Genomic DNA, 23,374 nt, shown 5'->3' with positions numbered 1-23,374 from the left:
CTAATTATTTTACATTGATCAAATTGAAAAATGTATCTATATATACTATATATCTCCTTTTGTTATGCAACATGTTTATCCATTCTCCATCTCAAAAGTTTAAAGCTTAAAACAAACAACGTCTAAAAAATTAGTGTATTCATTCTAATAGAAGATGGGAACATTTACATTTAGAACAGCACTCATCAACATACCTCCATATTATCTTCACAACAACCCTGAGAGGTAGATTAGGCCAAGAAGTGTGTGATTGAATCAAAGTCATCAAGTCAGATTCCATAGCACAATGATGGTTCAAACATGGGTCTCCCATATCCTACTCTGAAACACTAACTACTACACTACTCTGGTGTTTGTGAGTGGGGGTGGCTGCTGCTGAACGGGAGCAAACAGCCAGGCCTGAGTGAGTCATGCAGGTCACATGGTATCAAGTCACCCAGTGGCTGCTTCTGGACCTTACCCCAATGAGTCCTCCCTCAAAGGCCAATACAGCCCTGGAAAGGGCCCTGCCCCTCCTGCTGCCCTTTACAGGCAGAAATCAAGCCTGGAATACTAGCTAAACTGTTATGGTTGCATAGCAACAGCCACTGAGGGCATCTGGTTAAAGCTACAGGTGCACCTTTTATCATTTTAGTTTTAAACCCCAATGTATTTTTTTAGATTTCAGACTTTTCTGCAAACCTGGGGCATTTTTCTGTCTTGTCCATTCATGCCTCCAGTCTCTGAATTTAAGTATCCTCAGATCAAGGCCACTTGTCTATTAGAATATAAAATATTAGAGAGACAAAGTTCCTATGAACCAGAGATCTTATTATTAAATTGTATAGCTTATATACCTAAAATGTTCATGCAGTAGCTTTACATATGAGTACCACAGCAAGATCAATCTTTAGTAGGAACTGGAAGCTAAAAAAAAAAAAAAAAACCAAAATTTCATGATTGGCTGATGAATAAAAGATCTACACATTGGTGAAATTAACAACCTACCACCAAAACAGAGATTAGAAAGTGTGAGAGTTCTTAATTTCACCTGTATTAATGGTTTGGTGGCCTTATACATATTAGGTATATTATTTTTATTATTTATATCTTTTTATTGTATTTAATAATTTTTAAAAGGAAATAAAAAGAAGAGAGGAAAAGGAACGTTTGGATGTTTCTCTCTGTTTTTACAGACAATGCTAATAGCTTGCATTCAGACAAATGTTTCCATAGGTGCAGGAACTTCTACCCATGGTTTGGGCAGAAAGGCAGGATATTAATATTGTAATCGTAAATTGTAAATAAATATTATCAATTTTCAAGAGATGGAATTAGGGTTGCCAGTCCCCCGCTGGGGGTGGGGGATCCCCCGTTGCCACCCTGCACCCCTGCCCCTGCTTAGTTGGCTGGCAGGGGGGATGCGCCTCCTGGGGTGAGCTTCCTGTGCAGCGCGATCCCATGCACCACAGTGGCCTGATCTGGGCCTGAATCGGTCTGCTGCAGAGTGCAGCAGCACTCCTGTGCTCTGCAGCAGCCCAATTCAGCCCAATTCGGGCCCTTGCGGTGCATGGGAGCGCTCCCAGGGTGGCCCACAGCCTGCAGCATAACACCACTTCTCAGATGCATGCGCAACCAGTGAAGAGAAGGTAAGTGCCGGGCTGCCCACCTCCCAGCCGGCGTGTAGGGGGACCTGGCAACCCTAGATAGAATACAGTGATTGTTAGAAAATGCTTAGAGATACGTGTTGATGGCAGCAGTTGTTCTCCAAAATGTGAATTAGCTGCTGAGCAAGCCTTTCTAGTTCGGTTTTTGTTTGTTGGTCAGGCCCTTTTTTGTATCATTCTTGTAGCCGCATGCCACAACTTGAACAACAGCCTCCCACTTTTCAACCCACATTCTTCTACATCATTAGGTTCCACCAGTACTCAACATTTGCTTTAACCAAGTGTACCCGAACTTCTTTCCACTAGAGTTTCAAGAAAATATACAGCACACAAAGGGCAGAACTAGAATATTTCTCCTTAATGTGCTAGTTTTGTGTTTGCCTATAAAAATGTTTCTTACCTGTATTTTGAAGTACCATAGTCTCTTTTGCCACACAATTCTTTTAAATGTGTAATCATTCTCAGTGATTGCTCCACAGCTCTGGAACTTCTTGTGACATTTGCTCAACTTTCTGGATGTGATCAAAGCACTTTATTTATATATATATATATTCTCTTCTCCATTTGTGTAATTTATATTTCATGAGTCACAATACTCAATTCTACAAATCTCAATTACAATAGAAGATAGGTACATCAAGTCATTGCTGTATAGCAGCCTGTATAAATATCCCAACCATAGCAGGGAATTTTTACTTCATTTAAAGTGCTAGTGCCAGTAAGTCCATAAATAAATCTCGAAAACCATTCACAAAGTCTTGCTATGTAAGAAATAATCCAAATGGTCCAAGAGTCATTTGAAGGAGACCCAGTCCATCTGTGACTACGATGGGCATCCAGCTGTAGTCCCGTTTCCACAGAGCTTTTTCAGAGTGGTCAAGACTGGGGTTGTGCATCCCCCCCCCAAAATTTTGGTTTCCTTCTTGGGGTTTACCCGAAGCAGGAAAATGCTCTGTAATTACCTGAAACCTGAAGCAGCAATCCACTTTGGGTTTGGGTATTTAAATCACTTTGGTATGCTCCGTAAAGATTCCGAAGATACCAAAGTGAGGGGGGAAGCTTTGCCCTCAAAATCTGGCATTCACAAAGACAATGTCTGCAACCCTAAAATTAGAAGGGTGTGACTCTGCTTAGGGTGGAACTATAAATTATACAAGTATATTTGTGTGTTCTAATTAGAATTTGGGAGTCAGAATTGTGAGATCGAGATAAAGTTTTTAATTTATTATAACTGTAATAAATTACTAATGAAGTACTAAATTTTAGTACTGTATGATGGAGGCTTGGGTTCAGGTTACTCCTTGGGGGAAGATATTTCTTTCAGCGTAACCAACTTTACTTGCACACTGTCATGAAAATACTTTCTCCCTGTGAGGTGGAGGACATCTTGAGATGGGTGATTCCCACCCTCTGGAATTCCTGTTTTCCTGTGGGTGTCACCCAGTTCCTCAGGTTTGTTCCTGCCTCGATAGGGAGAGCTGCTGTGCACGCACCTCTCTAAGTATTGCCTACTTTCACTTTTGCTTTTCTGATTATTCCTTTTTCTCTATACCTCTAAAACTTCTCCAAGTCTCTTGCAGCCACCCTCCCCCCCCCCCGCCCCGCATGACAAGCCGTGGCTAACCGTTCTGCCGATTCCCCCCCAGCTTCTTCTCTGTTTTAAAAAAATCTTTTTGCCTCTTCTCTGCCATACCTTCTTTCTTCATAGAAGTCCTCAGGCAGGTGGTAATGGAGGAAATAGCTGACTTCCAGCATAAGAAGAGCAAGGACAAAGGGTCAGTAACACAGTTATGCCCTGAGTCTTCCCCCATCAAGAGAGAACAGAGGGAGGCCACTGCCATGGGAGAGCCTATTTATTATGAGGATGACCAGTCTGCTTGGGGCTCCCCCCTTACGATGATGGCGGCTCTGTAGACAGAGAAGACAAGGATTTCCTCTCTGATAAGGAACAGGAGGAAACGGGCCAATGATCAATCTATGAGATGTTTCAAGATGGAGGATTACCATTACTTACTGTGTAAAACCATGGTCGCCTTTCACCTACAGGAGGCCTTGGACGAGGATGAGCCCACTGCCTCCCCCTCTTAAGCCCAAGTCCAGGCCCAAAGGAAATAAAGAATTTTCCCCCAGATCTCACACCTAAGAAAAAGTCTTCCCTTTCCCTGAATTTTTTGAGAAGCAGTTAAAGGCAGAATTAGCCAAGCCCATGTCTAACAAATCTCCTCCAGGGCTGGTCAGAAAGTTGTATTCTTTACCATCTTTCACAAACCAGTTTTTACAGGTACCACTTGTCAATGCCTCGGTGACAGCCTTACAGTCTTCCAGCCTCCTCTCCACTGATGGAGAAGGTTCGATTCATGACAACCTGGACAAGAAGGCAGACTTCACCCTAAAAAAGGCACACAAAGCAACAGCCATGGCCATACGGGCATCTGTCATTGCGTCCGCAGTTGCCAGAGCATCCATCGTATGGTCAAGGAAAATGTTGCAACTCATTCTTCCCAACAACCAGTGCCTCGCAGAAGGGGCCAAAAGGGTTCTCTAGGCCACTTCCTTTGCTGCTGACCCAATCCTAGATGCCATGTCTCTATCCTCCAGAGCTATCGCCTTAGCAGTAGCTGCCCAATGATCTCTCTGGCTGAGGGTGTGGCAGGCCGACTCAGTCCAAGGCCATTGTCCTTGCTTATACCTTCCATGGCAGTAAGCTGTTTGGAGAGTCACTGGACCAGATCCTGATAGAGACGAAGGACAAAAAGAAGGCACTTCCCAAGACGTTGTATAGAAATGACAGGAGATCCACATCAAGTAATTCCTTTCATTCCCAGAGAGTACTACCCAGATTCTCCAGAAGCAACAGGAGATCCACCTGGTCTTTCTTTCATCAGTCTCCAACTACTTCGGCTGGCAGTTCCAGCAGAAGAATGACAGACCGTCCTGAGATGCCAAATCCATCAAGGCATGACCGCCAACAAATTCCGGTAGAGGACTGTCTTCTCCTATTCAAAGACATGTGGCTTGAGACTCTAGCAGACATAAATTGTCTCCGCAGGCTATTTACTGGAGTTCCTAAACTCCCCACCAGGATCTCACTCCAGGATCAGAAAAATGTCAGAAAACACAAGATGCTATTCGACACCTTTGCAAAATAAGGGCCATAGGACCTGTCCGAAGGGCAGAGCAAGGGACAGGAGTGTATTCCATCTTCTTCACCATCCCCAAGCAAAACGGAGACTGGAGGGTGATCCTGGATCTGAAGAACCTCAGCTGGTTCATGAGACTGAGGCACTTCAGGATGGAGTCGCTTTGATCCATAATGGAAGCACTGTTGCCGGGAGAGTACCTCCCTGGACCTTTAGGAGACTGATCTTCATGTACCCATTTCGTTGTCTCACAGGAGGTTTCTGCGGTTCTGCATACAAGGGGATCATCTTCAGTTCCAGACCTTCCCCTTCAGTTTGTCCATGGCTCCGAGGGTGTTCTCAATGATTTTGATCCACCCGATTGCCAAGCTACGGAAACTAGGCATCCACATATACCCTTACCTGGGCGATCTCCTTATCCATTCCAGCTCTCGGCCACAAGCTCAAAAGGATTTGCAAACAATCATCAATTATCTGCATCGGTTCAGCTTTTGGCTCAATCTTCAAAAGAGCTCCCTCTACCCCTCTCAGAGTCTCGAGCGCCTCAGGGTAATAGGCACCAAACGTCAATGCATATTCAAGAACAAGGCCAAGGCCACAAAGATCAAAGAAAGGACCATGGCCATAATCAAGTCTAGGTCTTCCTCCCTGATGGCCCTAGCCAAGCTTATGGGACTTCTCTCCGGCCTGAATGCCATTCAGTCGGCCGGGGTACATTCAAGAAATTTAAAGCAACTGCTTCGTCCCTTCCAGTCTTACATCATGACCAAGATGGACTTAAACATCCAGGTACCACCCTCGGTAAAGACCAGCTTATAGTGGTGGACCAAGACACCAAATTTACTATAAGGAAAACATTTCAACGTTGCCACACCTATGCATCTGTCAACAGACGCCAGCTTTCTAGGCTGGGGAACCATTTTGGAAAGATGGCTGTCATGTCTACCCCATCCATGCCATTATTTCATGCTGCCCTGTATTTCTGAACCAGTGTTTCATGATGCAACTTAATGTCATATTGCCTTGCCATAACCGCTTTGCTTTCACAGACTTACTGAAGATGCAGGTGCCTTTTCAAACGGCTGTGGAACTCTCAGTGCATCTGACCTTGTCCACTGCTCACTCCCATGAGTTACTGTGTCTCAACTTTGATCTCTTACTTTCTCATGTCTAGACTTGATAATTGAAGTATGCAAGAAGTTCTCAGGAATGGTTCGCACCAAAAGTATATTTACTGATGGAAGGGGGAGAGGAGTAATTGTCTTTAAGAGGAATGATTTTCTCTCGTATTGTTATTCCTCTCAACCTGTTTCTTACTGCTTAGTTGCTAACCTTGCTTCTGAGAAATCCTATGGACATAATCTGTGGAAATGATCTGATTTCTGAATAAAACCATTTAACCAAGAGCCTGGATTCTTCCTGCAATGGTACAGGGATCTATCTGCCGTAGCCTGTCATCCATAGCCTGACAATCGCCAACACTGCAGCGATAGTTGCTTCCAAAACAGTGTTTTTAAAAAGTGCCCAGCTCAGATTTCCATTGGCCAATCAAATGTACTGCAGCAAGGGCCCCGTACACTTTCTGTAAACATTTGGCGGGTGCCAGGAAAGCTGACTGCAAGCACCGTGTTGGAGACCCTTGGTCTAAAGCAAAGATTTCCTGCGAGTAGTTCAGAATTCTTTTTTGTGCTCCAGTATTAAAACATACAAGCAAGAAACCGTGGGAATGGAGGAGGGTTCTTGAACGCACACCTGTACAGCATCCAAAGCAGCTGTGTGACTGTTCTTCTGTTTAATTTGAACTTTCTTATCAGTTGTGTATCATTCTCCCATGGACTCTGATCACCTGTGAGCTAAGCACAATGTGGGTTGGGGGGAAAACCCAACTCAAATTTAATGTGTAACTTCATTCACCTTCAAAATGGTGCTGGAAGGAGTGGGCTCCTAAGCATGCATGGAGATAGGAGTGGCTTTGTTGACCTTGCTTTCCACCAAGCACACTTTTGCAGACAGAAGAAGGCCCTGGGGAGCAGCCTGTTCATCTTACGTGTTCCCTGGGCGGTTATCTGACGAAGAGAACTGTGATTCTCGAAAGCTTATGCTACAGTAAAGTTGGCTAGTCTTAAAGGTGCTACTGGACTCTTCACACACACAGCATTTTGAAGGCAAGTGCAGTCAGCCATTAAATACAGGTTGGGTTGGGTTGGGTTGGGTTGGGTTTCCCCCTATCCCCCCTCTCTCTTAGCCCGTGTGTAATCGGAATCTGTTGTTCGGTTGTCAAGTTGGTGGTCTGGTTGGCAGAACCAGAATGCATAACAGCAGGTCTGGGGGACTGTTTTATTTTCAGTCCTCCAGTTTCATTGGTAAAGCACAGCTGGAGCCCGTAATTTAAAGTAGGATTGGTGTTCATTTTTAATTGCACCGCCAGTTTGCCAAAGCAGTTTGGCATGACATTTACTGTTCAAATACTTAAAAAGTGGTGGTGGGGAGGGGAATCGACTGTTCATGCTATTCCCTGGTCACATCTTTTAAGTGAGGGGGAGTAAAGGTTCATAGAGGATTTTAAAATGATATTTTTAAAGTTGCTCTTTTAGAAGTATTGATGTGGGAAGAATTTGTTGACCAGAGGGTTTGAATGGACTGTCTCTTACAGTTCACTCTTAAGCACAAGTGCGTCCTTCTAAGTCCACTGAAGTTGATGGGCTTAGAAAGATGTAACTGTGCTGAGGATTCCACTGTACATCATCATTCAGGCATGCTTAATAATTAAACATTACTATCTGAACGAGAAGGAAGGTGTCGCTGGACACAGTTCTTGTGGATGTGTTTAAAAAGCACTATGCCTAGAAAAAATGGAAATCATCATTCAGCACTTTGTAGTTCTTTGCGCCATTGAGCGAGCAGCCATTGTGCTTAGAAACTTCGTGTGACTTACCTTGATTGGTGATTTTGTAACTGCCAGGAAAAAGGGGATATCTGAAACAGGAATCCTCTCATGCAAACCCGTTGCAGTTACTCCTCTTTTGAATCAAATCCTTGCAAGCCTATGTCTGCTATAAATACAATTTGGTTTGTCACTTTTTACATTTAATGTATATAGCAAGCTTGCAGCTGCTTTGGATATAATTTTTGTACTTTTGTACTCCGTGGCACATTGAGGGCGCAGTTGGTTGTTGCGAGCTTTTGCACTTTCTGTTGTATATTGTATAGCATGTTTGCTGTTTGTAAACCTTGTATATTCCCTTACTCACGACCATACTACACTTCCTATGAATTGTTTGTAGCCAGCATTATAACCGCTTAGAGTTGATGTGGAACATGCTATTAGAGATGGGCATGATCCCAAAAAAATTGCCAATCCAGCTGATCGTGGATCGGCACCAGTGACGATCCCAACTAAACGATCCACACTGATCATCTTCCGTTCCCGATCCGTGGATCGTGGAGGCCAAAGCGGGGCACGCTGCTATTCCCAGCTATGTGGGAAGGTGGGTGTTGGCGGCGGCCACCAGGCCCAGTGGGCACGGGGAGACGGCGACAAGCCGCCTCCCCTCAGGGGGCAGGGGGTCTGGCCGCTCGCCGGCGGCACCCCCCATGTGCCCGCCCGCCAGGCCAGAAAGGAGCGCGCTGGCGATAAAAGAACGGTGGGTGATGCTGGCGGCATCTGTGTTTGTGTTGGGCCGTCTGTGTTTGGCCGTCAGAGCTGCCTATCAGGGTTTGCAGGGATGAGATTGGAGTGCCCATGGCTACAGAACACCCTCTTCCCCCTACCTCCCCTGTGTGTCTTCTCCCAACTGGTGACTGCTTTGCTGCTCCTTGGTTGGAAGGAAGCCCTGCTGATCAAGGAAAGTTGGGCTTCCATTCGGGTTTCCAGGGCGACAGAAGGAGGGGGAACACAGCTCAGGCATTCCCCTGGCTCCGTTGCCCCGGGAATAGATTACTGGCACCTGAGTGTCTGGCTTCCCGATCCGAGCACGATCCAGCCACGATCCAGCCCCCTCCCGATCGCTGGATCGTTGGCCGTGGCCAATCATGATCTGCTGAGTCACGATCGCGCGATCGCCATTATCGTGGGTTTTTTTGGATCGTAATGCGGATCGTGCCCATCTCTACTTGCTATTAACTTGACACAAAAAATCTATTTTGTATAAAGTGGATGTATGTTTCTTTAATTGCTTTAGTTAGTAGGTCACAGTTTGGTATTAGTTTTAGAAAAAATGGAAATCATCATTCTGCACTTTGTAGTTCTTTGTGTGCATGTAGTGGTTACAACCATGACTTAATTTCTTTTCTTTTTTTTTCCCCTAGGAGAATGGCATAAATGGCATATCAAATGGTGGCTTCTACAAAAGACCATTTCATGAATCCTTTGAACAAGCACCAATGTACGTTAACGTCCTCACTTTCGTGGGTTTTGCAGTAGGAACGTTATTCGGCTACCTGCGTGACTTCTTGAGAGGCTGTGGACTGCAAAAATGTGTCTTTGCTATAGAACGAGAAGAACAGAAGGTATGTAGCATTGAAAGGTCCACTTGTGTTTCCTTTGTCAGGAAAGTGAAGGCTTGAAAGAGGAGGATCTTACCCCTGATCTGTGCTTTGGGCTCAGATGCTCCCCCCTAGCTATTACAAGGAGTAGGAGGTTGGCATGGGGGTGGGGTAGGGGTTTAGGGCTAAAGTTGGATCCCCAGTTAGCAATGGTAGGTAGATCGAGGAATATCGACCTCCTTTCATTTAAAACACTGGCCCTTTTCACACTGCTTACCTGCTGCTGCAACGTCGCGAAATATCACACAAAAAACGCGGAAGATAGCATCTTCTCGCAAGAGTTTTGCGCGATGTCGTGCAAAACTCTCACGAGAAGACGCTATCTTCCGCGTTTTTTGCGCGATATTTCGTGACGTTGCAGCAGCAGGTAAGCAGTGTGAAAAGGGCCACACGCACACATTTACCCATAATTCTATTAAACATGATGTGAGCGAGTTTTATGGGCTTCCCATTTGCAAGCCTATGGATCAGGCAGGTGTTGCCTGCAGCATGTGGAAAATATGCAGCATTGAAAGTTATATTGATCCAGAAATCCAGTTTTTTAAATTTATTTTTTATTTTTATTGTGGAAAAGTTAAAAGATAGGACAGAAGAGAGAAAGTAAAACATAACAAAAAGACAACTACAAAGAGCCAAGAATGGGCTACATAACAGTAGACTGAGTAAGAACAGTAGAGAAACATAATAGGCATATTATGAATCCATTACAGTTTTTCGCCTACAACACTTCCTCCTTTATTATCAATCAGCTTGTGGTCTCATTCGTATCTTTTTCTGTGCCTCATCTTCTTGGTATCTCAAAACCTAATTCTTAAAAATCAAACCCACAAATCATTAGTTCATTTTTCTTGGTCTCTCGCAGATAGTCCATAAAGAGTTTCCAATTTGCCATGAATATGGAGAGTGTTTTGTCTCTAATTAATGCTGTAAATTTGGCCATCTCTGCTAAGTCCATCATCTTCCCAGTCCAATCTTCTAATGAAGGAAGATCTTTACACTTCCGTTTCTGAGTATGTAAAAGCTGTGTCACTGTTTCCATATACATGTGATATATGTCTCCAGACAAAATTGCAATAATGGCTAAAGATGTCTCAGATGTGGGAAATGTGAACAAGAAGGGACATGTTATCATCTTTGGTGGACTTGCAACAAAGCAAAAAAAAAATTGGTTACAAGTACATATGTGAATGCAGAAAATCTTAAAGGTTAATTTACAGCTCAAGCCAGAATTCTATTTGTTGGGAATTATGGATAACAAATTGGAAAAAGAGTATGGTATTTTAATTTTATATATGGTAACAGTGGCACGGCTTTTATGTGCTCAAAAATGGAAGTGTAAGGATCCAGAAATTTAAATTAAGGGATTTTGACATTAGAAAAAAGAGAGATGTTAATCATTACCTAGAGAAAGTGTAGATTTGACATGATATGATTATTGGTTTTGGAGAAAATCGGAAAGTTTAGATTGATTGTTTTTGCTATTTTCTTTTCCTTTATTATGTATGTTTTTGTATGTTTAGTTGTTTTTCTTTTTCTTTTTTATATGTGTAATTGTAGTATTCTTAGGCTTGTTTTTAATTATATAAAACTTTTAATTAAAAAAAGAAAGTTATACTGAGAGCTGTTCAAAACTTGCATCAAGGGACAGATGCATACATGAGCAAATGAAACAGTAAAAAAAAATGCTTCCTGCAAAACAGTAAGTGTCCTGTTGGAAATTCTCCATAAATCAGTGTGCTTGTTCAGTGCATGAAATGGCAACAGAGGGTGGCTTGGATCCAGCAGGGGATGCTGTCCGTGGAACATCCCTTCTTTGCATCTGTTGTGCTGCTGCAGCGCAAAATGCCCCTGAAATGCTGCTCGGGGAGGGTATTCCTAGCAACTACATAAAGGGGGGGGGGGGGTCAGAGGTGTACAGCAGAAGGGGCAGATTGGCAAACATCACCCTTTCCATCCATGGGAATCCTCCGCTGGATCCAACCCACAGTGTCTTTTAGTGTATGGACTCCCCATTCATCACCACCGAAGAATATCCGCCATTGTACAATACTGAAACCTGATAGAAGTATATTTAGTTTTACGGAATACCTTTCCATTTTTGGTAGACACATCAGCAAGGATAAATAGAAACTTGAGGCCTATTTCTGTGCTTTTTAAGATCTGAAGGATGTCCGCTCTTCCTGCTGCCTAAAGTCTCTCAAAACAGGATGAAACTTTAATTGCCTGAAATTTCGCTGTTCCTAAACTCTAAGAGACCAACCCAAACAGAGAGGCCTTCCAGTGCTTCTGAAAAATGTCTAAGTTAGGATATCCACAAATTTATAGTGGGGGGAGTTGTATAATTGGGAAAGGAGGCGGCCACCATGAACGTTAATTCAGTAACGTGTATGTGTCGTGTGTGCTGCCTGGTAAACTCTTAATTTTCTGATGAATTTAAATTTAAGAATTCAGCTGTTCAGGTTTTTAGTTCCAGGGAGACAAGCCTAGAACTGGCCATAGTACAATTCGGTTTTCCTTAGCTGAGGAGACATGGCAGGGCTGTTTCCGCTCAGGCGCTGCCGGTGGAGTAAGGTGAAGGTGGGGCAAATCCGCAACCTGACCCAAATATATTCCCATTGGGATTGAAAGATGAGGTACACATTAAGTAAATAAATACTTTTAGAAAGTCTGTGCAAGTTGGATATTTGAGAAATAAAACTGTATTTTTTTTAAAAAAAAACCCTAGGATTTCGTACCACTGTATCAAGATTTTGAAAACTTTTTTACACGAAACCTGTATGTGAGAATAAGGGACAACTGGAACCGCCCTATCTGCAGCGTTCCTGGACCACAGTTTGACTTGATGGAACGTATTTCAGATGACTACAACTGGACTTTTAGGTGAGTCAGGCTCAGGGCTTTTGCGGGGGGGGAGAGGTGGTGGAACTCAGTGGGTTGCCCTTGGAGAAAATGGTCACATGGCTGGTGGCCCCGCCCCCTGATCTCCAGACAGAGGGGAGTTTAGATTGCCCTCCGCGCTGCTCAGCACGGTCACATGGTCAAATGGTCACATGGCTGGTGGCCCCACCCCCTGATCTCCAGACAGAGGGGAGTTTAGATTGCCCTCTGCGCCGCTCAGCACGGTCACATGGTCAGATGGTCACATGGCTGGTGGCCCCACCCCCTGATCTCCAGACAGAGGGGAGTTTAGATTGCCCTCCATGCCGCTCAGCGGCGCAGAGGGCAATCTAAACTCCCCTCTGTCTGGAGATCAGGGGGCGGGGCCACCAGCCATGTGACCATTTTCAAGAGGTTCTGGAACTCCATTCCACCACGTTCCAGCTGAAAAAAAGCCCTTGTCAGGCTAGTTAATATATTTTTAATGCAATCCTAAGAAGCATTACTCCAATCTGAGCCCCTCGATAATAGGGAGAAGGCAGCCATTTCTGGCCTAATGAAATGTAGCATGAATTTGTGAAGATGTTGGGTGTGGCAGTGAACAAAATGATGGAATCATAAGCGAATGAATTGGAAAAGAAATTAAACAATTAAATTACATCAAATTATGTATTATATATGTGAATAAATCCACTAAGTATTGATTATACATTAATACAGTTGAGCGCTACTATTATTACAACTCTGTTCAAAACAAGTTAACTCAATGAAAACAATACAGACGTCTGTTGAAAAGCACACATTCATAATCTACATATTACAATGACAATTGTCCAAAAAATCCCATCGTTTGGGGCAGCGCTAAAACAACAGCCTCCATCCTCACACAGTCAACTGAGTCACCGTGAGTAGGGCTGAATTGTGAATAAAGCTGGTTGCAGAGCAGTACGATGAGCTACGAGCTGAACTGTGAGTAGGGCCGAGCCGTAAATAAAGCTGATTGATGAGCTGTATGACGAAGTGAGCTGCTGGCGAGACCCCTGGGTCTGCTCCCGTTCCTGTCAAATCTTCCTCAGAGAATCTCACCGTCATTATTACTTACAGAAACAATCTCCTCAGGGCTGGAACAAAAACCTCTAAAATATATCCCTATAAGGACTTAACACAAAAGTGACTTACTTGTATCGCAGCCAGTTCAATAACTTGCAAGGACTAAAACCATCTCCACGCTTTATATGGCTGGCAAAAGGTTCTCAGTGAGTAAAGAGCTAATCTTCTGTTTATAAGGCTGAGCTCCCTTAAATTAAGCAGGTAGTGTGCTCTGGTCTGGACTGGCTCAACTAGTTCCCTGCTTCTGAGGGGTAGTAAAGAGGTCGTTGGGCCCCGTCAAATAGTGTGGCGTGCTGCATTGGGCCTGCCCTCTGTCTTTGCATCAGACAATGCTGTTTGTGACTGAAGTCTGGCCATGTGGTTTGGTTACTATACATTTTGATAAAAGTTTTTTCCTGGTTTGTGTCCAAAGCCTAGAGCTAACAATAGTTTCAACCAAGCATAGGGAATATAGTTTTTCTCCCCTTGATTTTTTTGTTCGCATAATCTAGAAGGGAGGAATTCATGTTTACACCCCTGAGAACAGCAGCTTTTTATTTTAACATAATGTTTTCTCAGCTTGTGTACACTGTATGGTTTTAAAATATTAAATCTAAAGAAAATGTGAGAAAATAGTTTCACCCACTGGTTTTCTAAGGAATGAATTCACAGTATTTGGGATTCCATTCTGTAGAAGCACTCACTGCTTTTTATTTTCTCACTCTACCTAAAATATGTTTGTTAGCTTCAAACCGGGAACCAAAACAGCTTCAAGATCCTGGGCCATTTAAGGGAAATCAAACATGCATTCAAGTCCTAGGATATTTGTTTATATAAATGCACTCCAATAAAATTTAATTACAATTACTTAATAGGGAGCTGTTATTGTTATGTGCCTTCATCCTTCTTTGGCTGCAGGTTCACTGGAAGGACAATCAAGAATGTAATCAACATGGGTTCCTATAACTACCTTGGCTTTGCAGAAACTGAGCCCAGTGCTATAAAAACTGTGGGCACTGTGTTAAGTAAATATGGGACGGGCGTGTGCAGCACGAGACAAGAAATGGGTAAGAAGGACTGTCTCTTTTGTCACTAATGATAATAATGTTCAATTTATATACTGCCCTTCAGGACAACTTAACACCCACTCAGAACGGTTTACAAAGTGTGTTATTATTATCCCCACAACAATCACCCTGAGAGGTGGGTGGGGCTGAGAGAGCTCTAGAGAGCTGTGGCTGCCCCAAGGTCACCCAGCTGGCTTCAAGGGGAGGAGTGGGGAATCAAACCCGGTTCTCCAGATTAGAGTCCTGCCACTCTTAACCACTACACCAGACTTGCTCCCATGATCTTGAGCTAGCTTGCTCTGCTTTGTAAATGACTCAAAGAAAAGAATCAAGCAGAGGTCCATGTCTGCACTGGCTGTCAACATTTAGAGTGGTGTAGGGGTGAGAATGTTGGGCTGTGGACTGGGAGACCCAGATTCAAGTCCTCACTCTACCACAGAAGTTTGGGCAGTCTTACATCCTCTCAAACTTAAGCGGCTTGCAGGATTGTTGTGATGATAAAATGGAGAAGGAGATATAACGTTATAAGCCACTTAGAGTCCCCATAAGGGAGAAAATGGGATATAAATGAAGTAAATAAATGAATATAACTTTCTGTCGGTGCAGAAGTTAAAACAATCCATTTTGGCTTTTGCCGATCAGCTCTCTTTTTCCAACAGGTTATCTCCTTCCTAAGTGTTACCAGGGCTTTTTTTCTGGGAAAAGAGGTGGTGGTGGACCTCAGGGGGTTGCCCTCAGAGAAAATGGTCACATGGCTGGTGGCCCCTCCCCCTGATCTCCAGACAGAGGGGAGTTGAGATGGGGCAAGGAGGGCAATCTCAGCTCCCCTCTGCCTGGAGATCAGGGGGCGGGGCCAGCAGCCATGTGACCATTTTCAAGAGGTTCCGGAACTCCGTTCCCCCTGAAAAAAAGCCCCGAGTGTTACCCATTAACCTCTGAGTAATGATGCTTAGTCAGCGCAACTGTTTAAAAATAAGTGCTCCAGTCTTGTAGTCATTGAGTTCGAGGGTGGGAGGGACACAAGATTTCGGAAGGAGGCGCATGAAGCATTCATATCCATTGGTTTCCTCTCACCAAAACAACACTTTAGCACAAATGGTTATGCAGCACAAAGTAGTTCCTCTCCCAATTTGTTAAATGTTCAAGCTCCCTAAAAGTGTGAGGTGAGGTGATTTTCTTGAACACTTTTCTCTTACGCGATGCCATGTCACGAAGAATGATTCGCCACTCATGTAGTTCAGATGGGCAGCCCTACCTAGTGCTGATTTTTCCCCCTTCATTGTGTATAAAAATTGTTCTACAAATGTGAAGAAGTGGACAACTTCATAGCAGTATTGAGAGCCACTCATCTTTGTGCAAGGCCTTCAACTCCCATATTTAAAAAACATATAATTTTCCAAAGAGCTACTTAGCAGCCATTAGATAACGTCTAATAGGAGCTGTTAAAGATGCAGTAGCGCTCCACTTCCCATGGCCATCGAAATAACTGCAGACCGTAATCCAGGAGTGTACCGTGACTGCTCAGGGTGTACCTGAATGAGCCTGAATTGGTTGCCAAGCAGTCATTCCAATGATCCAAAGTACTGAACTTGTTTGTGTCCTTTTGACCATGTTGATGGAAAAAGCTCTAAGCAGTTATGCGATAGGACGTGGGTGGCATGCCCCTACGTGGTTCCAGTGGGGACCATGCCCCCTCTGCTTCCTCTAGTGCCACCCCCAAAATGTTTCAGAATGGAACAAGGGGACTCTAGGCCAGCCAGGGGTCCTCAGTGTCATGCCTGTTGACACTATGGCACCTGCCAACACCTTTCATTGTGCCCACCAAGTGCTTGTAGAAAGTGGGTAGGGCCAGGTGGGGATTATGCCCAGCAAGGCTTCTGATTGACCATTGAAGATTTGAACGGCTGTGCAGATTTTTAAAAATGCTGCTTTGCCAACAGCTGCCATCACAGCACAAGGATCTTCACAAGGTAAGCCACGGCAGCCATTTTGTGGCTGGTTCTGCCTCCCATGGCAGCCATTTCATGGCTGCACCCACAACACTGCACCAGAGCCCAAAGGTTCAAAAAGGTTGGGGACCCTGACCTAGGCCTTCCTTAGTCGAGGTGATGTCCCATTCCCCCTTCATGCGTGACCAACTGTTGCCGTGAGCTTGTTTTGCAAGCAAAGAGGGAGCTGTGTCATAGCCCTCAGAGTCTAGGGGGCTGTGCTGTTGCATGGGGGAAGATCAGTGTTGAGGAGCAGAGGCCCACTGCTGCCGCCTCCTCCAGCCTTGCTGTTCTTCCAGTGGCTTAATCATGGCTCCAGCCAAAGTACAGCTACTATTAAGCTTGACAAACCCATGACCAGTATGTGAGAGCCAAACTAGGCCTTATGGCGGCCACAGGTCCAACCATTTTAGACGGATCCAACACCATATCAGAGGGAAATTTAGCCATTTAAAATGGGGAGGGCGTCCTGATCAGACATGGGGCACAGTGGCACCATATACAGTCTCCCCTCCCAGCCCCGGTTATGGTTTTCAAATGCCGTAACAATTGTGGGAGACTGTTTCAGCACTGGTAGAAGTGGGGGAGTAACAAGTTTGCGTGGTGCTGCCCTGCAGTGTGCCTGATCAGAACCACGCCCTCAAGACATTGGCAGTCACATATTGGACCCGTGACTGCTGTAATGCTAAGTTTTGCCTAGAATAAGGCAGCTTCATAATAAGCCCCTCCCCCCCAGCGCACAAGCTGAGAAGCCCAGCTCACAGAGGGGTGCCCAGGGCCTCTCGCCCTCCCTGTTTCCCGCCCAAAGGGCCTGCCTGGTGAGACCCTGGCCTTGGCCTCACCTTGGTGCAGCCCCAGCCTGTCGCGCCTGGCTCAGCCCCAGCCCCGCCCCGGCTTCCCTGTTTCCTGCCGGAAGGGCCTAGTGCGGCCCCAGGCATGGGGTGGACACAGGGGGAGCCAGAGTCAGAGGCGGCCGCAGTTGGGCAGCCTTGGAGCCTCTCTGCAGTCCACACGCCTGCAGCTCCAGGAGCCAGCAGCGATGGCGGGGGGCGGGGGCCTCACGGCCTATCTGCCTTAGGCCCGCAGCTCCGGGAGCTGGCAGCGGCGGCATGGGGCTGGTGGCCTCGGCGAGCGGGCACCCGCACAGCCTCCCTCCTTCCCCTCACGGGGCGCCAGAGGAGAAAGCAACAGTGGGCAGACAGCCAAGTGCGAGCGGGCAGTTGGCGCCCTAGCCTCGGCAGGCTCGCATGTATAGTATGGTTGGCAGCTCCAGGTAGGGAATTTCCTGATTATTAGCTAGCATACACTTATTTCTGTTTTGTATAGTTGCATGACAGTGACTATGTCTATAGGGTGAATTAAAATGGGCACAACTCTTTAAAAATACTGTAAGTTTTTCCTGCATCTCATCTGCTTATTAGTAAATATGCTGTTTTAGCAATGTGTGCTTGAACCTGGCATAGGTTGGTATGGCTTTTAGATTATGTACACAAATCTGAGGCTGAATCGAGTTAAAGTGGCTACATTCCTAATACTTTTCTGGGGTGAACCCTTTTGAATAAAATGGCTTACTTCAAAGCAGAAGTGTTTAGGCTTGCTCCCAGAGATGCTCTGAGAAAAGATCTTATTCTGTTGATTTAAATGGGTCCACAAATTTTCAAAAACTGTCAATATTTGCTTTATTATACAAACAAAATGTTTGAATCAAAAGTTGTAGTTTTTTTCCTGTTTAGACAACATAAAATTAGAAGGATAGGATAAAACTGAAAATTAGTGTTACCCAGAACAGAATGACAAAATCCATTAATTTCAGTGGATTTAGAAAAGTGTCACTTTTCTGTAGTCACTTAAAATGAAAATTATTTGGCATACACATTTCCATATAAAGCTTGCATTTTGTGTTGACATCTTTGTTTGTAACACTATCTTTTGAATAAAATCACTCTATTCATTTCACTGCAATGGATAGGCTAGGTACAGTAATTACTGTTTATCCATATCCAGGCTTCTGCGCATTTGCTAGGATTGTTTCTCGGTGAACAAAAATGCTGTACCAATTGTGTACTCAGATAACATAAAGATGCAGTTTAAATATAGGTTCTCTTTCATGAACTGGTACACTGGAACAGTAGTCCTAAAATACTGTCTGTGTATAAACATATACAAAGACACATAATACATTAGAATTGTACATTTCTTTTGTTATTAAATACAAAATGGATTCTGGTATTGGGAAAGGCAAGCTCACAATTTGCAAGTTGCTGCTCACAAATTGGATTTCTGGCTCACAACACTGCACCGCTTAGAGGGAACATTGGCCCCCACCCTCACCCCATCCTAAGAAACAAAACAGTTGCGTTTTGTTTGTGGTAGTCATCTCTGTGCTGAAAAGCATAGCACCTTTTTAGCTCTCAACACTGCTGCTTCATGCAGTTTTAGCTTGGTTTTAAAAAACAATGCTAGCAACAGTTTAATAGTTTCTTAAGGCTACATGCTATTTGACAGGCACCACAATGACTCAGTAGTGCCTGTTAAACAGGCAAAGTGCTGCTAGGGTGATCAGCACATTTAATGAGGGTAGAGACAGAGTCACGCTGTTCTAACCAAGGTCCTAAACGTTCATAGTGAATATTATAGCCGCTTCTGCAGCCGCCTGCTGAGGCCACAAGATTGTGGCTCCTCCATTTTCCGCTGACTGACAGACAATGGCTTAGCTGCATATGACATAAGAGAGCAGCCATGCACAGTCTTTCAGCTAGGCCTTATGGTCCATGTGGTAAGCAACCCATCTGGACTAAATCCATAGGCAGAAAAGTACTATGAGACAGTAGGCTGTAACTTCTGTGTGCCCCTTCTCCTGACAGTAGGAATGCCCCCTGCCCCCGCTCCCCACACCCCAGCCCCACTTACCTAACCAGCGGGGGGCACACCTTCCATGCGCGCTCCCCCGCGGCGCAGCGTGCTCCCATGCTCAGCAGCTGCCGGGATCGGGCCCATTGGGGGCTGGATCAGGGCCGCTGTGGAGCGCCAGGAGCGCTCCTGCGCTCCACAGCGCTTCAAAACGGACCCATTTCGTCCGAAATCGGGCTCATTTCAGGCCAATATTGCCGTGGCTCAGGCCCGTCTTGAGGCGCTGCGGAGCACAGGAGCGCTTCTGCAATCTGCAGCACTGCAAAACGAGCCCATTTTCAGGAGCACAGGAGTGCTCCTGCGCTCTGCAGCACTGCAAAACGGGCCCATTTTCAGGAGCACAGGAGCACTCCTGCGCTCTGCAGCACTGCAAAACGGACCCATTTTCAGGAGCACAGGAGCGCTCCTGCGCTCTGCAGCACTGCAAAACGGACCCATTTTCAGGAGCACAGGAGCGCTCCTGCGCTCTGCAGCACTGCAAAACGGGCTCATTTTCAGGAGCACAGGAGCGCTCCTGCTCTCTGCAGCACTGCAAAACGGACCCATTTTCAGGAGCACAGGAGCGCTCCTGCGCTCTGCAGCACTGCAAAACGGACCCATTTTCAGGAGCACAGGAGCGCTCCTGCGCTCTGCAGCACTGCAAAACGGGCTCATTTTCAGGAGCACAGGAGCGCTCCTGCGCTCTGCAGCACTGCAAAACGGGCCCATTTTCAGGAGCACAGGAGCGCTCCTGCGCTCTGCAGCACTGCAAAACGGGCCCATTTTCAGGAGCACAGGAGCGCTCCTGCGCTCTGCAGCACTGCAAAACGTGCCCATTTTCAGGAGCACAGGAGCGCTCCTGCGCTCTGCAGCACTGCAAAACGGGCCCATTTTCAGGAGCACAGGAGCGCTCCTGCGCTCTGCAGCACTGCAAAACGAGCCCCTTTTCAGGAGCGCTCCTGCGCTCTGCAGCACTGCAAAACGGGCCCATTTTCAGGAGCACAGGAGCGCTCCTGCGCTCTGCAGCACTGCAAAACGGGCCCATTTTCAGGAGCACAGGAGCGCTCCTGCGCTCTGCAGCACTGCAAAACGGGCTCATTTTCAGGAGCACAGGAGCGCTCCTGCGCTCTGCAGCGCTGCAAAACGGGCCCATTTTCAGGAGCACAGGAGCGCTCCTGCGCTCTGCAGCACTGCAAAAGGAGCCCATTTTCAGGAGCGCTCCTGCGCTCTGCAGCACTGCAAAACGAGCCCATTTTCAGGAGCACAGGAGCGCTCCTGCGCTCTGCAGCACTGCAAAACGGGCCCATTTTCAGGAGCACAGGAGCGCTCCTGCGCTCTGCAGTGCCTCAAAACGGGCCCATTTTGCCGCAGATCGGGCCCCTTTTGAGCCCCTGTGGAGCCTGGGCGCGCTTCCGGGGGCCGTGTGATGATGTCACTCCCAAAGTGACATCATCACGCTTGTGGGGGAGCACACGTGCACCCCCCTCTCCCCCAAGGTAAGTGCCAGGCCTCTGTCCCCCACCGGGAGGTTGAGGGGGCTTGGCAACCCTACCAAACAGTTTAATGTTAACCACATTTCCCTTCTCATCCAGGGTTTTAAGCTGATTAGCAAGTGTGGGCTAATATCACCCCTGGTTTAATATCAGTGTTGGACACCCTTTTTACAACTGCTGTGAAAGCAACACTTGATTTGCTGGCCGTCACCAGCATTAGAAGTGACGAGGGTTGAGTGGAATGTAATCTTGATGGGGAGGGGGAGTAGTCCCCATTAACCAATCTTCGAGCCACGGTTACTTCTTTTACAAGTTCTTCAGGATTGTTGTAGTTACTTGTTTTTAATACGTATTTTTTTTAAAATACTGTGAAGTATTTAAGCCTGTTTTAATGGTTTTCATTGTTCATCACCTTAGGGACCCTAAGTCTGGTGGAAAGGCAACATTAAAATGTTTTAAATAAAATAAAATAATGAGAAGTCAACACAGAGTGGTTTGTAAAATTCCAGTGTTTGTGTCCTTTTCTCGCATTGTAAAAAAGAGTTCGTCGGCTCTGGAGTATTTTTGGTTCCTTGAGCCCAAGAGCAGTTTCGACCCAGGGACGCCTTCCGGATCCCGCCTGAGGGTTCCTAATCGGGAGTGACGGTCCCATCGAGGACCCACTTAAACCACCGGGGTCTTAGGTTTGGGGTCGCCGTGGAATGGCTCGGCTCCTGGGCTGGAGTGCTCACAGGCAGTGCTAGAGTAATGTGGAGATAGAGCAAGTTGGGGAGCCGTGTTAGTCTGTCTGTAGCAGTAGAAAAGAGCAAGAGCCCAGCAGCACCTAGAAGACGAACAAAATTCGTGGTAGGGTATGAGCCGCAGCTCACTTCTTCAGATACCTGCGGCTCACGGAAGCTCCTACCCTACCACGAATGTTGTTAGTCTTATAGGTGTTGCTGGACTCTCTTTTCTAGAGTAATGTGGATGCGCAATATCGGTCGTGGTGTTGACTCTGCAGCTGGCCCTAAGCAGCAAACAAGTTAGCTTCATGGTTGTTGTGGGTTTTCCGGGCTGTACTGCCGTGGTCTTGGCATTGTAGTTCCTGACGTTTCGCCAGCAGCTGTGGCTGGCATCTTCAGAGGTGTAGCACCAAAAGACAGAGATCTCTCAGTGTCACAGTGTGACACAGAGTGCTACACCTTTTGTGACACTTTTGGTGCTACACATTGTGACACTTTTGGTGCTACACCTCTGAAGATGCCAGCCACAGCTGCCGGCGAAACGTCAGGAACTACAATGCCAAGACCACGGCAATACAGCCCGGAAAACCCACAACAACCATCGGTCTCTGGCCGTGAAAGCCTTCGACAATACAAGTTAGCTTCACTTTAACTCTTTTGCACTGAGATCAGAAGCAGCAATTAGATGGGCCTGAACTGGGCTTTTCATCCCTACCTCGCCTGGCTTTGTCAGGAGTCTCCCTGAGATAAGATCTGGCAGCGCCTCCTCGTTTTGCTTGATCACCTCACCCACCTCCCACAGAGGTTCCACTCTAATTAGAATGTGCACGCAGAAAGGGCTGGTGGTGTTACGTATTCTTGTCAATCAGGTTTTGCTTTTGCAAAACTTAAATCAAGAGCTCGTTCTTGCTGTGAACCAGGCCCCGTTGTCATGCAGATGTGACTGTGTGCTCATGAGGCTTGGAATGCGTTCTTGAGAAAGAGAACGGTTGGGGCGAAGTGCACTCTTCAGACGGGCAAAAGTAGAGTGTCACACATGACAGCTGTTTTCATAATCTCCTTCAGGTAGTAAAGGATAATAGCCCAGTGCTATTTCCTGCAATTAATATTTAAGCTTGTCTAATTATCTAATATTTAATTTCCTGCAATTAATAGTTAATCTTATGTAATTGTCAAATAATTATCCAGTGGGACAAATCCTAATCCCTCAATGGTGCCCGTTAGGAGTAGGACCAGGGTTTTTTTCCTGGGAAAAGAGGTGAAGGAACTCAGTGGGTTGCCAGCACAGGGGGCAATTCCTGGCAGGAGGTGATGCCGCTGGTACCACATGCGTGTGCACAAAGTGTGCGCATGCTCCCAGGACCAAACAATGACATCGCTTTGGGTCAGCTGGAACAAGGGGGGAGTTTTTAAAAGTTTAAATCACCCTCGGCAGAAATGGTCACATGACTGGTGGCCCTACCCCCTGATCTCCAGACAGAGGGGAGTTTAAATTGCCCTCTGTGCCGCTCCAGCAGCGCAGAGGGCAATCTAAACTCCCCTCTGTCTGGAGATCGGGGACGGGGCCACCAGCCATGAGACCATTTTCAAGAGGTGCTGGAACTCCATTCCACTGCGTTCCAGCTCAAACGCTGGAACGCCTGAGTAGGACTATATGTAACATGTATTTCTGTGATTAATTTTCTTCTGGGATTATTGGGAGGTATGTTTTGTTTACAGATAGCCATTAGGGCTGTTGTTAAAGGGATAGGGCAGGCACAAGGTTGGAGGGGATATTTAATTGTCCCACTGCACTCTTCCCCACCCCACCCCCCGAAAATCACCACTCTAAAACCGCTTTTATCTCCGCTGGAGAAATCTTATTGGAAACCTTGTCTAGCAATGGTAGAAACAGCAGGGGAGGGTTTCAGAGGGGTGG

The 23,374-nt window shown here is 46.0% G+C and overlaps 1 protein-coding gene across 1 annotated transcript in view; it reads left to right on the top strand.

Moving 5' to 3' along the window:
* Window positions 1-23,374, top strand: part of SPTLC3 (serine palmitoyltransferase long chain base subunit 3) — a 98,506-nt gene that overhangs the window by 33,270 nt on the left and 41,862 nt on the right. The window contains exons 2-4 of the mRNA XM_054988202.1: window positions 9,095-9,295; window positions 12,057-12,211; window positions 14,216-14,364. Coding sequence (XP_054844177.1) covers window positions 9,095-9,295; window positions 12,057-12,211; window positions 14,216-14,364 — 505 coding nt within the window. The remainder of the gene's footprint in view (window positions 1-9,094; window positions 9,296-12,056; window positions 12,212-14,215; window positions 14,365-23,374) is intronic.

This window comes from Eublepharis macularius, chromosome 1, assembly GCF_028583425.1.
Source record: "Eublepharis macularius isolate TG4126 chromosome 1, MPM_Emac_v1.0, whole genome shotgun sequence".
NCBI classification, from domain to species: Eukaryota; Metazoa; Chordata; class Lepidosauria; order Squamata; family Eublepharidae; genus Eublepharis; species Eublepharis macularius.
The sequence above is the reverse complement of the archived record's forward strand: the minus strand, read 5'-3'. Positions and strand labels throughout refer to the sequence as shown.